The sequence below is a fragment of the Anarrhichthys ocellatus genome, unplaced genomic scaffold (assembly GCF_004355925.1).
Source record: "Anarrhichthys ocellatus isolate YVR2014 unplaced genomic scaffold, GSC_Weel_1.0 scaffold74, whole genome shotgun sequence".
NCBI lineage: Eukaryota > Metazoa > Chordata > Actinopteri > Perciformes > Anarhichadidae > Anarrhichthys > Anarrhichthys ocellatus.
The window spans coordinates 626868-644761 of record NW_022280104.1 but is presented as its reverse complement, the minus strand read 5'-3'; the positions used below and the strand labels follow the sequence as shown (position 1 = coordinate 644761).

General features: G+C 42.6%; 1 protein-coding gene across 4 annotated transcripts in view; it reads left to right on the top strand.

Annotated features, from left to right (window-relative positions):
• Positions 1–17894, top strand: part of LOC116397864 (RNA-binding motif, single-stranded-interacting protein 3-like) — a 152968-nt gene that overhangs the window by 36635 nt on the left and 98439 nt on the right. For 2 of the 4 annotated variants that reach the window (XM_031873740.1, XM_031873741.1), the window contains exon 1: positions 10966–12255. The exons of the other annotated variants lie outside the window; for them this stretch is intronic. In XM_031873740.1, the coding sequence (XP_031729600.1) occupies positions 12181–12255 (75 nt within the window). In that variant the 5' untranslated portion in view covers positions 10966–12180. Of the gene's footprint in view, positions 1–10965; positions 12256–17894 lie in introns of those variants that run through there. 4 annotated transcript variants of the gene reach the window in all.

Here is a 17894-nt window from a genome sequence, read left to right as displayed (position 1 = left end):
CCCCCTACCCCTCCTCCACTCAAATTGCCCCTCTCCTGTTAAAAGCCACCAGGGTATGAAGCGGAAGCCGTCGCTGTGAGGAATGAAGGCCATTGAGTTAAGCTTGTTGAGTTTAATGGAGCAGGAAGGCTACAGTAGAAGTAATGGCTGAGGGTGAGCTTAGCTGCAGGCCTGTCAGGTACCAAAGGGAGGGAAGAGGAAGGTTATATCCTGCAGGACAGTGCGGTATTTCAACACTTTTTTTTTTTTACACTGAATACTGTATTTTCATTGTTTTGGCATTGCAGCCTCTTTAGCTTTTGTGCTACAGCAATGCCATTAGTTACAGCAACATCATATCTTTATTTCTGTAATATCTCTGCAGATCAATGAGGGTTTCCTGGCAGCAGAGCAGCAAATGATCGAATTCTAGCTGATTGTCACCGTTAGTGTTTGCCTTTATGCTTCGTCTTAAAAGAGGTCAACCATTAACCCTAATCATTACATGTTGATATTAACACCTGCAATGGTTTCCACACCGGCCAATTAAGAGCGGATCGACATCTGGCTTCGATAGTGATATGGGGGAAATTAGCTAGATGTTGCCTTTTCGTCGCCAATGGTTTGCGTCTGTGTGATGGTGATATCGGGCAGCTGTTGCGGTTGCTAATGGTCGGTTTTATGTCTGATGTAGTTTGTGCTCGTGACAGCCAGTGCATATGTATTTGTGCGTGTGGAAGAAGTAGATGGGGGATGAGGGAATGCTATTAAAAGTCAGTGCGGTGGGTAATGCTCTTGGGCACCCTCACTGTCCTGTTAAGAGCTGCTCCATCTTGGAGGGACACACACGCACACACACACACGCACACAACATGGGAGCAGAAATGATTTCTCAGCATATAGTATGTCAGAAATCAGTCATTATCCTAATCTCTCATTCTCTCACAGTAAACAATCCCCTCAGCCCACTGTAGCTATGGAAACACTTTCTGCTGCAGGCCTCATATGGCCGCACTAGTCTGCTCGACACTGTGCTATGCTATAGTTATCCTCGCCAAGTATTGAGGCAGGCAGACTGCTGTCATACATTGCTGCGAAAGCCATAAAGGCTCCTGTCATACAATCCAGCAGATCTATAAGCCCCGGGGCTTGATGTCACACAGTAATGTATGTCTAGCTGTGAAAACACTGACTTCGAGGCGAGCCATGTAACATGCTTTGGCAGGGGGTGGGGGGGGGGGGACAAAGCCGAGTGGGGCTGCAGCGCTAATAATCTGGCGACCCGATAGTGTTGGAGGCAAATAGAATGGTTTTTCACAGGACTCGGCCGACCGAGTGCTGAGTGACTGCGGTGTGGCTCGGCACTTCTCGGGTCTCTGGAAATTCTGAGAGGGGACAGAGGGGAAGTTATATGCTGTTGAGTAATAATAATCTTACACTGAGACAACTTCAGCTGATGTATAGGCGGTGCCTATATTCGAAGGAGAGGGTGTTGAGTGATTGTGCAGCAGTACAGTGCCACAGCTGAATGTAGAATGTGGACCATGACCGTTCCCATGTGTTCATATTGAAGTTATATACGAATTAGATGTTATATGTTCTCATTGAGATTAAGCTCACTTTTGCAAGAGAGACCTGAGCACAGAAGAAGAAATAGTACAGAGACAAGACCCTTGTCGGTATTTACTCTTGGGGTATCAGTTAGCCACTTAGTCCTCCAGTCCGCATGTCGTGCCCTTGGTATGCGTGGGCATTTTACTGAACCCTAAATTGCTCCTGCAGGCTGTGTTATTGGTGTGTGAGTGTGTGTGAATGAGCATTTAGATACGTCCTGATGGGCCGTTTGGCCCCTTTGATTCCATCAGTGTATGAATATGTGTGTGAATGGGTGAGTGTTGACATGTAGTGTAAAGTGCTTTGAGTGATCAGAAGACTATAAGGCGCTATATAATGTAAAAGAAAGCCCATTTACTATTACCATTTACCAAGGGATCTACTGAGGCGTCTTTAGTGGGAGATATTTATCCACAAAAATAATGTGTGTGTAGTTGTACATTTTACTCCATGTATAGCACACAGCAATGAGTATGATGTTTATATCCTGTAATGAAATGCAGGGTATCGTGGTAAACTGCATAAACTTGTTTTAAGGTGGAATGGATTGTCTGACATGTTACTGTAATGCGCATCAGTTCACACAGTTTGTGTTCAAAATGTTCTCATACAACAGTTCGTATCTAACGAAAAGTTATTTTTCATTTTTGTGTGTTTTCCTCTGAAAGCCAGCCACGTGTGTCAATTTACTCTCAGCATACGGCCTTTTCAAAATATACTTCTTCACAGTAAACAAATTAGTTAGGTTTAGGCAACATAACTACGTAGTTAGGTTAAGGAAAAAATGCGTTTGGGTTCAAATATCTATGGAAGTGCCGTTACTGAAATACATAAGTTACGTGACAAATAAAGCTTAGTTTATACTCGCCGTAGTTAAGAGCTAGAAAATGACGTAATCACGCCGGCAAGTGGTCGCGACGTTTGGTCGTGCACCTCTGAATTTTTGTAACTTGACTTAACTGTTATTGTTGAACCTCAAGAGATGGCATCTCATATCTGGATTCACGCAATTACAGCAAACAATGACGAGACCGGATAGTGTCACAGTCAAGACACAGCAAATCCAGACGCTCTCAATGACACAGTTTTATTTTAGGATTTCGCCGCGGTGGGATTGATTGACAAGGCCATTGTACTGATGTAGCCTTTGTTTTCCAGGATCTGGTGCATGCCTCCAAATGTAGGCAATGACATTAAAAAGAAGAACATTGAGTTGTTCAGGTGTATGTGGCAGAACAAAATCATTATTTAGTATATCGAATTAAGCTTTGGCCTAGAATAAAATCATTTGACCAGAGTACACCGATGATGTTTATTCCACGATGCTACACATAATTAGCAGTGATGATACTGGCCTTTGATGAGGCCTGATGAGATGTAGTGAAATCCTTCATGCATTGGAATATTTTGTGGTGTGCAACAGCGTAGGCGTTGAGAGAATTAACACCATGAATATGGATGTTGGGTGAGCATCATGAGAGTAAATGTGCTTACTCTATTGATTAAATCTCCCATCAGTCACCTAGCAGCATGGTCCCCGTCCTCTCGCTCCCTCTCTCTTTCTCTCTGTCTCCCACATCTCTCTACTCATCTCTGTCAGGGTGAGCTCAGTGGAGTGGTTAAATTGTCCATAGCGCGTAAACGCTCGTTTATAAAAGCCGACAGACGTGGCGGTCGTTTGCTGAAATTAATTACCCCTCGGAGCCACAGCAAGCATGGGCCCTAGTCAGTCAGTCATGGTCCGCCACCTCCCAAGCCCTGTACCTGCAGAGAGAGAGAGAGAGAGAGAGAGAGAATGGCATAAGGTTTACAACAATTAACCTGATTTGAAATAAACAGGATTAATACACATTGAGGAAATATCTTTAGCTGATGCATATATTTTTTCTTTCATAAACCGGAAAGAGTGATGGCACCAGACAGAACCCAATCCTCCAGAAAACAGCAGAAGTGTCAGTAAAAAGAAAAATGCCTCTGAACCCGGGGTTATTAATCCAAATTGCACATTTTTTAGCTGTGAAATATCTCTCCCTTTCTTGAGCAAAATATCTGTGGGGAGTTTTGCGCTGACGCAGCCCAAGACCATGATACGATACACACCATGGTGACATCAAACTAATCAGAATCTATTCATCTTCAACTGGAGTAACTTAATGAACTTCAGCACTATCTGATGCAACATTTCTCTAACATTAATAAAAGCTTCATCTCCTGTCTGATTTGCATAATTGTTCAAATGAATCCTCTAATGCGCTGCCTTTTCTTTTTTTTTCCTTTCTTTTTTAATAAAGTGCTGATTTGTGTTAAAGTGAGCTGTGGCTTGCTGTTGAGCGGAGACGGGAGGAGGGAGCACAAAGGAGGATGGGAGGAGTGGGATTTGCAAAGGGCCTAAGGTGATTTGTCACCATTTTGATTCAGTCATGTAATTAAGCTTTCTGTGTCGTACAACAGGATATTGGTTTGTAGTGATTTCTCATATGGCTTTATGGCTACGGAGATAGTTTAGAATGCGTTCCTCATATTGTGTAACTTAATATCTCTTTTCTCTTCTTGTCTGCATGTCTCGTGGAGTGAGACATCTACACGTTTCCCTCTTCCCTTAATCTATTTATTGTTGATATCCATTACCAACTATGTGCAACCCATTTCAAATCCCTTGATATTGCTACTGCCGACAGTCTTTGTCAGCCACACATTGCGAGTACTTTATAAATGTGTGTCATGAAATGGCATCACTAGGTGCTTTATTCTGAAAGATGTTTCTAGTTGGTACAGGTGTGTAGTGCCTCTTGTTTGAATGTTCCAGGTCCTTACCAAGACAACTGCTATATGCATGTCCTTCTCAGCTTCACTTAGCTTTGCCCCCAGAACAGCAGAGCAGAGCCCCTTTACTAAGAGAAACACACATTTTCCTTTGGTTTAAAGTGACCTTTGTCCCAGCCCCTCGCCAATGTCTGCAATCTCCCGCCCCCTGTGAGCCTCTAATGGTAACCCATGATTTGCCAGAACTTGCTAAAACTGTTGCAAAACTCTCACAAGAGTATCGTAAATTGTGGGGTAACATCTAAGACTGCTAAAAACACTAAGATTAATCTTGCTGGTTGCCATTCATCACTGAATAAAACTCAAACAGTCCAATGTGTGTTGAGAACTAGTGGAGCTAAACACTTGACTTTTACCAATCCAAGCTGAATGCTAACGTGCTAACGGCAGCATTTTACTAACTAATGGATATCCACATGGCGATATAATAGTATGTAACATTCAGCGTTTTGCCATGTTAACATGCCTCCACTCTGTATGATTACAGAATATTTTAGCGAGTTAGAATTCTAATGTTAGCATGCCATGTTAGCATTAATCTCAAAGTACAGGAAAGATCACAGGGATATTGTCATTTGCTCTAGAAGTTGTGGGTGAGAAAGCCTGTTTGTAAAGCCTCATCAAACGTGAGGTTGATGCCCAATAAAAAGCCATAAACCAAGATGGCGACAGCTAAAATGCCGAACTCAAGGCTTTAAAACTGTAGTCCACAAACCAATGGGTGACCTCACGGTGACTAAGTCCTCTTCTTGTATGCGGTCCTTGGCATGCACACACTCATGCACTCCCATGTTCCAATGTGTTGTAATAACGATCTGTCCTTCACTTACTAATTACATTAAACAAAAGGAATGAAAAGCAAAGTTCACCAGGTGGAGCTGTGAGCTACGGGACGACTGTTTCAAGAGGACGAAAGTAAAACTCCAGAGACACTTTGTGATGAGTTGATGGTAGATTATTGTTTGACATTAAATGTTGAAGTTGATGCTAAAAAAAACAACAAACTAAATTTTCATAGATATTTCATGATACACAAAGACACTTCACACAAGTTAAAATGATCATATAAAACAACAAACTAGAAATATACAACACAGTTAAAAGCTCCACCACCTTGTTTTTTAAATTTAAAATTTGGTTATTTTAAAGAAGTAGCTCCACCTGCAGCAGTGAAATGATGCTTCAGTATTGACGAGTACTCACGGCAACAACATGTTGTCTGTGTGCCGACATTAATACTATCACAACAGGTGGACAGGAGAGACAACAGCCTGTAAAGCGGTTTTCCAACAAGTGATTGAGCTGAAAATGATCGACAAATAATCCCAAAATGTCCAAGAAGAGAAAAATTGATGCAGATGGAAGAAAATTGAATGAAAGATGTGAAAGTGAAAACATGTTTGTGCTTCAAGGAGAAAAGACGGTCTGTCGTCTGTGTTATGAGGCAGTGTCGGTGATGAAGGAATATAATTTACGTTGGCAATTTGACACCAAACACGGAGCCAAGTTTGCTAAATTTAGCCTCCAATAAAAACACAAGTGTCCAAGAATTAAAAGGCAGACTGCAATTGCAGCAGAACATATTTACAAAAGTTACAGCCCAGTGCATGCTAAAGGTATGTGAGCAGGTGTGCTCCGACCAGATACAGACTTTTAAAATGTCAGTTTTTGAAGAAACACCGAAGCAGACCGACGGCAATCTAACAACACGGCTAGCCGAAGAGTCGAGCAGTTACTTGTCTTCTTCATTAGCTGTTGATGAAGGCACAGACAACATGGACACAGAGCATCTATCAGTGTTTATAAGAGGCGTGAAGGCAGACTTGACTGTCAGTGAGGAGCTCTTGGATGTAGCTGCCATACATGGGACGACGACGGGGACATTAGTGATGCAGAGAGGTGACAAAAATAGCTTCGAACAAAGTCAATGTAATAATCTTTGTTATTTTCTTTAAAAAATGTATCTTTGATAGAGTAATGTGGGTTTCTTAACCCTAAATTAAAAGGATTTATGTTATAACAACAGAAATGTGCTTAAATATATTTTTTACATTTATATAACTGCATGTACAATATGTTTACACTTGAATAAACAATAATCAAATACAGAGACAGTTATTTAAGAATATGTTAGGGAGTAGTTACATTTATACAGTCTTACAGTTACAACTGGCCCTTTGAGGGCGACCATAATGCTGATGTGGCCCAGGGTGAAAATGAGTTTGACATTCCTGCTCTAAAGGATAAGTGGATGGATGGATGGACAATGGATACATTTCAGTGATTGTTGGAAATTACATTTTCTTTTTCCTACAGTCACATTGAGCTGTGCCCTATCTGGTACTTCTAGTTGGTGTAAGTCTTTCATCATTCACTGAAAATAGACCCGCAATACAGACATTGAATCATTTCAAAGTGACCTTTGAAATATTTATTCAGAATCTGATTAACTAAAAGTTTTGTTGATCGAATTGATCACATTTGAATCACAGTGATACGTTATTGCTTTGGCAAAACTAAAATTATGTGAAAGAATAAACAAACAGCAGGTTGATTGACGAGATTTTACAGTGTTTCACCTTGCTGTAAAAAGTTATACTATTTTTCTAAGGAGAGTTGGCTTATGCGCGTCTTCTCTGATTACCTTCTTACAGTACAAGTAGACAAGCTGGCAAGACTCCCGAAAAGTAGCCTACTGACGGCTACAATCTTTTTTGGTTACTTGACCCTCGTCCTGCAGTTTGTATTGCTCCGTTGAGAGTTCTTTGATGTCACAAGGGGGCATTAGTCCGGTGTCAAAGTTGATGGCTTCAGTTGTTTGACATTTGACAATGTGTGCAAGTTTGAACCTGAATTCTTATTTTTCTATGTCCGGGATCAAAGAAACCTCAAACTGTTTATTCTACATCTCTGTATGTTTGTATCGCGGGGGACTTGCAAAGACACAAATTCCCTCATGCTGTGTATGGCAATTGGCTGTAATAGGCCATTTACCTCTGTAAATCTGTTGTGTTCAAATACCACAGTATATGTGTGCGTGTGTGTATGTGATGATATCCTGGCCAGTGTTTTCTTTGAAAACGAACCAGAGCAGCTTCTGTAAAATAAGATCGGCGTCATCATGACCTCTTCTGTTTTCCCAGCTGTATCTTAGCTCAGATGTGAGGCTTTTACTGCTCTTTTTTTTCTGAACTAGTGTTTGTTATACATCTGCTGGTCAGCGATGAGAGGATCGCACCCCTGAGTCACAGCATGGCCTTTCCTGCTCCATTTGAAAACTGCTTTGATGACCGGGGGCTTTAAGAACACACAGTGCCAATGAAAACACTTTGATATTTTTGCTCCAGCTGTCAGTTTGGACATGGAAAATAGTGTCCCTCCTAAGAAGAAGGTCCTTTTTCGAAGTAATGCAGATGCAGCAGTTCCATATTCAGTCTTCAGAAACAAGTGGGCAATTAGATTGTGCTTCAGACATAATAGAAGTCTGTTAGATATTAGAAGGAATACAATTAACCAGTGTGTATTTACCACCACCATTATGGCAGTCTTGTCACTAGACAAGGTAATTAGGAAGCTTTATTCTGGCAGCAGAGTATGGAATGAGATGTAAAGATTGTGCCTCTCACAATGGAACTGTGCTGTGCAGTTGGAAGAATCAATTCTCTCTCTTTGTTTTCCCAAACTGCGGTGTCAGCAGAATCTTAATTTTTCTTTTTCTTTTAAATCCCCCAGTATCCCTCTGTCATTTGGCATTCCAACACATAGTTCCCTTGAATGAATGTATAACCTTCCACCATCAAACTGCTTAGCTTCTGTGTGCATATAACCTTTCTGACTGCAAAGATTCAGGAATGCACACTCCTCAGCTACAAGTGCAACACAATCAATAGAGCCTGCTCTCGCTAGCAGCGGCCCTAAACCTCGCTTATATATTTCACTGTGAAGATCGGGCTGAAATTACTGCAAAATGAGCTCACGCAGCAACTCCTCTGCCATCTACGGTCGAAGGGTGTAGATCATGACTAGCATGTAACAGGTTAGAAAATGGGTTTGGTTAATTCACAGAGTGGTAGCCCAAAGACAATGTACAAAATTACATATTATATTCTTATAAATGAAATATCGGAGTGCCTTGAAAACTTAATGATATGATCTTTATCAAAATATTGATTTAGTGTCATTGATGAAAGCTAGTAATCCATATTGATTGTTCCACCACCCCTACTTGACAGCAGTGTTTGGCAACATTTTTTAACATTTATTTTCTTTTATGTAGGCACATAACTATCACGGGACCTTTTTTTATGTGCCATTTAACATAGTCTCATAAAGTGGTTTGAAAGTTTCTAAAATGTATCCTGATTTAAATAAACCACTGGATTTTCCACTGGAAGAACACATGTTAAGTTTGGGCAGGTGTTTGTGGCAGTTGCAATGTAACATATACAGTATATGTACATTTATTTTAATGTGTTTATGTTTAGTTTAAGAAAATACATATTTTGCCTCACGAGCAGCGTTGCACTAGGGATTACAATGTTGGTCTGTCAAGCATTAGCATGCCAATGTTCGCATCTAGCTTAAAGCAACTGTCTGGCTGCAAACAGTGTGTAACATTTAGGGGAATTAAGTGGCAGCAATGGAATACAATATTCATATCTATGTTTTAATCAGAGGATAATCACCTGAAACTAATCATAGTGTTTCCGTGAGCTTAGAAAAAGCCAATTTATATCGGGAGTAGGGCGCAGGTCGTCTTCCACGGAGTCCGCCATCTTGCACCGCCATGTTTCTACAGCAGCCCAGAACGGACACTGGCTCTAGCGAGAGCCATTCGTGTTTTATGTTATCTGAAGGTTGCATTCCGGATATCGGTATTAAACAGCCCGGTGCTAAATTACCTGAGTATTGAAAAGCACCGACGTTGCTGGTATTTTCATTAGTACTTTTTATGTTTTGATGTTAACTATATACAAATTACAGCATGTCCTGAAGACTGGAATAAATATACTCCATTTGTCACATGGTTAACAAGGCAGTGGAGATGAAAATGAAAATACAAGTGATTCACAGTCAAGGTTTGCCTCCAGACATGACGTTACAGTTGCACTGTCTTAATAATCGGAGAGGTGTTTCACACACCGGTGCAGAGGTAAGACAGGTAAGAAAGGAGAGCTGTAAACCTGAAAAAGCCATCCCCAAACTATAGTGACAGTTGTGAACTGAAAACACTGTCATCCTTAGTGGTGCACACAATGTCTACCCACTTCTCAAATCTGAAGTAGCATTTATAGTCAACCCCCCAGGGCGTTTTCTGCATACTTTACACTTACTAGTATGTTCTGAGGGGGCTGGAGTCAGTGTACTTGTTGTTCTTGCTCCTTATCTTGTCTGACAGTGTCCTAATCTGGATCAAACGTAATATTTTTTTTGGTGAGTGGTCAAAAAAACAGAATTGTCTCACATCAAAATCTCTCTCTCTTTTTTTTTTTTTAGATGTCTTGCTTTCTATGTGTCACATTGGAAAATGTTTCATTGTTAGTACATTTGAGTCAAACTTATCATTGTTGTATATTGTACAAGCTGACAGGACAATGCTATAACAATACAGAAAGACACGTGGGAAAAGTGTGCCAACAATGGCACAAAGACAGTGATGTGTTTCTGCTGCACAGTCTGTAAAGTAGTTTAATTGCCCACAAGAAATAAATGCGTTTGCATTCCGTTCTCGTGTACCTTTTCTCCACTGCAGTGAACTTGCATTGTCTGCCAACCCTTGTCTCCCTCACACGCACACACACACACACACGCACAGCTGCAGTCAGAGGGCAGAGCAGTCTTTTCATGCATGGCACACTATGCTTATGTAAGAGCACTACTTAAACCTGGTTACATCACATAACAGGCGGCACTGTGTCAGTGGGTCACTGTGCCACACAACCACTGAACTACATACACACTCTATGTTGGGCCCTCCTCTGCTGGTCATGTGTGAAGGAGGCGTTCAGGCACACGCTTTGGAGGGTCATTCAAGCATGTGTGCATGCATGTGTTTATATGTGCGTATGTTGGTTATGCCAGCTGATGTATGATCAAATATGATTCGATAATGGCCAACATAAAATGGAAAATGTGACGATTATGTTGCTTGGTTTACTTTAGAAGACAGCTTGAATTGTGCAAAATGTGCCATTGCTGCGCCCACGGAGTGCCAGTAGGGGGGCCCCCTCTGTTTCCAAATTATACTTGCGTGTATCCTCTTCTCACCCTTAACCCCAGCTCCTGCTCCGCATACTCCCTCCCCAGCTCCGCCTTTCTGCCAGCAGAACAGCCCATCTCTGTCTTTTTCTCTCAGTTTCTATTGAGTACACACACACACACTTACACACACACACGAGGGCAGGACCAGCCCCTCCCACTGGTCTATAGTTCCATGAAAAACACAGAGGGAGAGAGACACAGACAGAAGAGGGGGAGAGAGAGAGGGAAGGAGGAGCGTAGCTGCGCTGAAGCCGAGCCCCTCTATGCTTCAGCACGAACAGTGGAGCAGACGGCAACAGCCACACAAACACACTCCACACACCACCACCACGACCACCACCGCCGCCACCACCACCACACAGACACTGTGACGGCTGCCAGGCGCAGTGGGAAGCAAGCCGTCAGGGAGAGAGCTTGAGAAGAAAGAGAGGGATCGCAGAGGAGAAGAGAAGAAAAGAGTTGGAGGAGGCACCTTGTGGATCAGAGGGGATTTTCCTCCTGTGCGAGTGCGCTTCTGGATACGACTATCTGCTTCTTCCCGAGCAAGAGGAGTTTTTAAACGAGGCTTCTTTCTTTTTTTGCTCATCCTCCACGCCGGGCTCCAGCGATATCTACCTATCTATCCCCGGAGCTTAACAAAACAGGGAGGGAGTGAGAGAGAGAGTGAGAATAAAGGCAGTCACAGCTTCAGCTCAAGACCACCCTCTCTCCTCCTCTTCCTCCTCTTCTCTCTCTCTAGCTCCACATCCAGGCGTGAGTTCATCGCTGATTTCACTGTCTTTTGAGGATAGAGCAGAGCACAGCGCGTGTTCTCCAGGACACAGCCGAGCTCCCGGTGGGATCAGGGTCTCGTCTGTGGTGAGAGGGAGCGAGAACCAGACAGGGAAACTGATACACAGGAAGAAGGAAAGAGAAGGAGAGAGACGAGAGTAAGAGACGCCGGAGAGCAAATTGTGGGGCATGTTCAGGGCAGCAGGGACGAAGAGGCAGTCTGATTTTTAGAGTGGAGAGTGCAAGGAACTGACAACCGGATCCTATCCATTCCTCCCTCCTCCTCCTTCTCCTCATCGTCCTTTTCTTCTTCCCTCTCCTTTTACCCTCTCTCTGTCCTGCTCTTCAATTCCCCCTATTGATTCCGGTGTTGCCTCCTACTAACCTTTTTTTAATACCTTCCATTCCTCACCTCCTTCTCCCCAAACCCTTTTTTTTTGCTGCCACTCCGGATTCTCTCTGTCTCTCTTTCTGGGCCTGTCTCTCTTTGTGAGGTTCCCTGTGAGCTCCCAGACAAGTAGACTGACTAAAACCCCAAGTGCTATCTGTCCTCCTGTCCCTCCCTTCCTCTGTGTGTTTATCACACACACTCCTCAGTAAGAGGACAACGTTCTCTCTCTGCATCCTCCACTCTTGGAAGCAGTCGTCTGAAGGATCCAGGCCGGCGTGAACGTACCTCACCTGCGAGCTTCTATCTCGAGCCTCCAGGACCTTCAATTGGATTCCAGCTACATGGGAAAACGTTTGGAGCAGCAGCAAATGTACCCCCACTACACCTACTACTACCCCCACTATCTCCAGACCAAGGTAGGATGGTCCGCCAGGTTGACCTATTTTACCACACTCTAAACTCATTGGGAATAAACGTGTTTGCGCTTTGAAATATACATCAGCTTGTCATCCTGTAACTGTCTTACAACCATCTTGCAACCGTCCTTTTGATTAACTCTATATCTTCTCTATCTGCTGCCTCTTTAAATCTCCTTCCCAATCAGTACCGGATCAAGACAAAATTCCATTTTCCGATGATCTCAAGTGTATTGAATGTAATTCTTACCTCAATTATGTCGAATTCCTTAATCAACGCACCAAAACCCCAAAAGGGATCTGTCAAAAGACCAAAATTTGTTTGAGAAAGCCGCAAGATAGATGCTGAAATTGCCTCGCACGACAGCTTGCTAAATGACACCATGGCCCCTCTCCCCCATCTGTCCCCGAGCAGGGAGATATTGGTGTCACTCAGCTTTTCCATCCACACAGAGACTTGACCCCATCCTCCCCTCTCCGACCCCACCAGCTCCAAGTTCAAGTTCGGGGCATGAGGCCCACCCTTCCCTCAGCCCACGTTTTCTCTCCTACTTTGTCCCTCTCCTGCTCTGTCACTCCAACCTCCCCCCCACCCCCAACCCCCCTTCTACCCCTCCCTTCACTGGCCACCCCCAGGCTATACTCACCCATGATACCATGCTGTAGACGTGATTGATGGAACCTGATACACTTATCCGTTCATCAAGGGTACAGAAAACAGAGCTCCGGTTTAGTTTTCTTTGTTCTTTCGCTATATTCCTACTTTTCGTACCCACACATAGCATGCATACACAGAGCCACACACACAAGATATTTCCCTCTCTGAGTCTTCTACCTCCAAGAACAGGAAAATGGATCGCTAAGGCCTGATCGATGGCTCCTGCATCATATCGCCAAGCCCGCCATTCCCTTTGTCTGCTGTGATTCATTTGTTTTTCCTTCGTGTGATAGTAAGTGTGAGGAGTTGGGGTTTGCTGCAATATTTAGTAAATGTGTGCATGTCAGTAGGCAAGAGAGATGGAGAGAGATGCAAAGATAAAAGTGTAGGAGTGGGATGCTATGAGAGTAGAGAGATCATGTTATTTGGTGGACACAGTGTGGTAAGAACAGGTAAAAAAACGATTGCTCCACTGTAATAAATAGGCCAATAGCAACACATCTTGTACAATTGTGAAGTCCTAAATACTGTTATTTAAACGAACACATGGGTAGGATTATCTTGATCAAGTTTCTGTTCCTTGATTCTAATCCAAAACCCAAAGATTACAAGAGGATTTTTGGCTGCTTTCATTTTCTAATTTGAAATAGTTCCACATTGAAGACGTTTTCACAGCCCGTTAATGTTTTATAACACATGCCTCCCTGCTACAAGTTGTGGGTAATGTTCAGAGCAATTACAGATGAAAGCTGGCGGAGACGGAGCATATTGAGATCCAATAAGCAAGTAATTTAAATTTAGGGGGCTGATACTGATCAACAAAACATTGGCTGAAATCAGATCAGATCTGGACATTTTTAATTGGGGATAGACAGGTTGTAGTTTTGACATGATTATACTGTTGTTAACCGTGTTTTAAAATCGAATTAAAGTATTTTTTGGATGAAAATATATATTATATATATTCAGCACAGTCAAGTGCACGCTGGCTCAAATGTAGTACTTTATTCATTGGCAGCTCCACTCTAGCAGCTCTTCAACTTAAGTTCACAAGATAAGATTAATATTTCCAATTAACTGCAGGATATTTTTGCGGATGACATGTGCAGATCGCATTTGCAGCACGTCGACATTACAGACGTATAATCGTTCTCACATCTCACACACTCACATCTGGGCCCTGTCTGATGTTTTTAAGAATGTGCTCAAGATGAGCAATCAGACTGTTTGTTAATGCACATCTGTGACTTGGTTGTTGCAACCAACATCTCCAATGAAGCACGCCTTTCTGTTTGCTAATCTGGAAGAGGAAATGCTTGTCTGCTACTTGATAATATAAAGTGTGTTGTTTCTAAATTTTCTTTTAACGAAAAACAAACCCTCCAAGGATCTATATGGTAATTTTTTCCCTGTAAAAGTGCTCTTTTGTTTAATATATTTTTTCCCTGAACAGAATTAAAATGGCAAAACACAATTCATCTTCTTGATGTATTTTTTTTTTCTTTTAAAGTTTGACAGCCTGTGTTTTTTTGGAGCATTTTCATCATTTATTTTGTGGTTGCATTAATACTGCATATCTAAATGGTACAAAAATGGTTGTGATTGCATCAGATTCATAATGAACTTAAAAGGAAATCTTATTTCATTTTCTAGCAATAACAAAGAAGCAGCACTTCTAATCAGTGAATCAAGGAGCATCTAATCACTGTGTGATTTGTAGGTTTAATACTCAAGATATTACGCCGTATGTACACGTGCGTTAGATTAACTTCAACATTTGATGCGTGCCGTTTTGTGTGTGCAGATGTCACCGTGTCACACTGCTGTTCTTTGATTTATCTATCAGTTCAAGGTCACCTAATTTCTCTGAAGTATCTGCAACAGGCATCTGGCCCAGACCATCTCTTGATTCCTTGCACTCCATCCATCCCTGCCTCCTATCAGCCCTCCCTCTGTCCCTCTGCTGTCAAGGTCAAATCAAATTGGATCCTACCCTCCCCGGTGTTTCCTGTCCACGGTGCCTGGATGTATGTGTGTGTGTGTGTGTGTGTGTTCGCATATCTATCCATGTATGAATAAAACCAGCGTCTGTATTTCAGCTTTGTTTCCCTGACTGTACATGAGCCTGAAACTTTGTCCGTCAATGCGTGCGTGAGCGAGGACTGAATATATTTGCTCACGTTTGTGTGTGTGTACGCAAGTCTGTAAGTGCATGTGTGTATCCTGTGTTAATGTGTGTGTGTGTGTCTGCGTGTGTGTGGCCTCTGAACAGTGACTCCTTCTGACCCCTCCTCGGTGCAGCTTGCTGTCATTAAAGCTCTAGCGGGTCCCAGAGGAGCAGTTCTGTGTATGTGTGTGTGTGTGTGTGTGTATGTGTGTGTGTGTGTGTGTGTGTGTGTGTGGGTGTGGGTGTGTGTTTCAGAGGCCCCGTAGAATAGTTCAGTTATATGTCTATATGGACCTTGACAACAAGCCAGTGTTTGATCAGCCTGTGCTGCTCTCTGACTTCAAATATGTGAGGTGTGTGTGTATGTGTGTGTGTGCGTGTGTGCATGTGTAAATGTTGTTGGGTGTGAATGTAGGTGTGCAGGTGGTTTTCAGACTCTTCGTGTACACTGGACAAGAGCAGACAAAGACTTACTGGTTGTATTTATTGTGCGGCCTCCTTTTTTAGCCCCCCCCTCTCTCTCTTGCTCACTGATCTGATTGGAGATGTACAGTAAATGGCCCCTTATTAATCTTTATTCCAGAGACTGGAGGCTCTCCTTCTGTGGAAATCAATCATTTGTGTCTGTGTGTGTGTGTGTGTGTGTGTGTGTGTGTGTGTGTGTGTGTGTGTATATGTGTGCCGCCTTCACTCCCTTCCAATAGCAATCTTTAGACACAAGGCTCGCTCGCTCGAAAGGCGCATGCACCTTCACACAAAGGCAGTTATGAAATGACTAGGTTATACTAGCAATGCTTAGCCAGATGACAAAGTGTGCGTAAATGTGCGGCTATTAAACAAGAGAACTGCGCTTGCTCTGCCTCCATAATGGGTTATAGGTACAGTTAGTGTACATTAGCAGTGGGGCGGGAAGGGACAGCATGCCCTCTTATGTGAGCCTAGCGCCGCTTAATAATGGCTGTTAGAGGGTTTGAAGGGATCGGGGGGGGGGGGGGGATTGTTGCATTTTCTGGTGATTTGTTAACCATGTTTAGGATTTCTTGCCTCTGTGAGCTGGTTTCAGTCGGCGTACTGTTGATGCCCATTCTGTGGCATCGAAGGCACGATTTGCTTATCTACTGAAGGCATTTTTCTTCCTCTTTCCAGGAAATCCGGTCTGTGAAATCCCTAATTGGCCCAAATGAAAGTGCAAAACAAATTATCGTAGCTCGTGATTGTTGCTGTGACATTTTGAGCGTTTCCCTGTGGTTGGGGTGGAATGTGTCATAACGGCAATAATAAAATCAAACATGTTGCCTTTTTTAAATGTGGAAAAGTGGCATCCATGACATCAAGCTCTGATAATCAGAAAGTATATTTATCTTTAGGTGACGTATATAAAACGTATGTTCCCTCATGCCTCCATTTCTCTTAGTTCAAGCATTATTTGCTTTGACTTTTTAGTGATTTTATGTCTTTCACTTTATGCTTTTATGAACCTTTATTTGCAAATGCAACTTGCACTGTTAAGGACATTTTGCATGTCATGTGTACGCATTTTAAGCTTTTTGCGTCTAATTTATTGCCCCGTCCTCATTTCTCAACTTGTGAGTTTCAATCACGTGGTTAACATTATGAAATCATCAAACTAAACTACTTGGTTAGGTTTAGGTAAAAGCTAATATTGCCCTAAAACGTGGAATGACTTAAACTGGAGCGTTATTCACGCCATGTTGTGATACCAGGCTGTTCTATGTATATATGATTGAGCCTCTGAATGTAGTAGCGCTATTCAACTTTTTAATCTTTTCTAGACGCAGATGATGCTGAGTGACTGAGGACGTGAATCTTTGATGATAATCGTTAAGAGTAAGATAAGAGAGAAGCAGAACGAGAAAAAAATAAGTTGCATTATCAACCAGCCGATCATTAGTTTGCTGCAGAACAGTGTGCTAATATGCTCAGTGGCACACGAGGAGCTTTAATTAGGGTAATGAGAAACAGCATTCAGCTGATATCAAAGTAATGGCACGCGCGGACACGCCTGGACGTCTAAATAGAATATTCCATCCTTCAAAGATGAGATTTTCACATTCAATTACTCTCCATTACAGTATGCGCTCGATAATCGTGGTGAGTTTTTGGCTGAGCTGTGATGAGTGAACATCATAAAGATAGGGAGGGACACGAGGACACAAACAGAGATTCGCATGTGCAAAGGGATTCACTTTTACACTGAGCTGAACTTTCTGTCCTCCCTTTACTATCGCATCCTTCCTTCCTTCCTTGTGTCCTTCCAAGCTTCTTTTCCTCGTCTTGTCAAACATAAAGTAGTTTGCTTTAGCAGAAACAGCCACCATAAATTATGCAGCACACATCACACACACACACACACACACGCACGCACGCACACACATACAGAAACTGAATAATGTGTGTAGTGCTTTGTGCAAAGTAAACAGAGGGTATAGGTTTTATAGCACTGCATGCATTCTGCTCATGCCCTGTTTCTTCTCACACATCTGCCCGCCTGCATCAGTTGTAGTTTTACAAGCGACAATATTATCATGTGCTTGTTGTTTAATTAAGACTGAGCTATTCTGTTTGGATCTCAGCTCTGCTCTTGATAGCATCATATGCCAATGTAGAGAATGTAGAAAAGCCTTATGTTGCCTTCTTCTAATGCCCTACCCAACACTCTTGCTCACTCCTTTCCCTGCTTTTTCTTTTCTGCCGCTCTCTCTCTCTCTTCCTGCCTGTCTCCCAGTGTGTTCTGGTCTCTCTCTCGCTCTCTCTCTCTCTCTCTCTCTCTCTCTCTCTCTCTCTCTCTCTCTC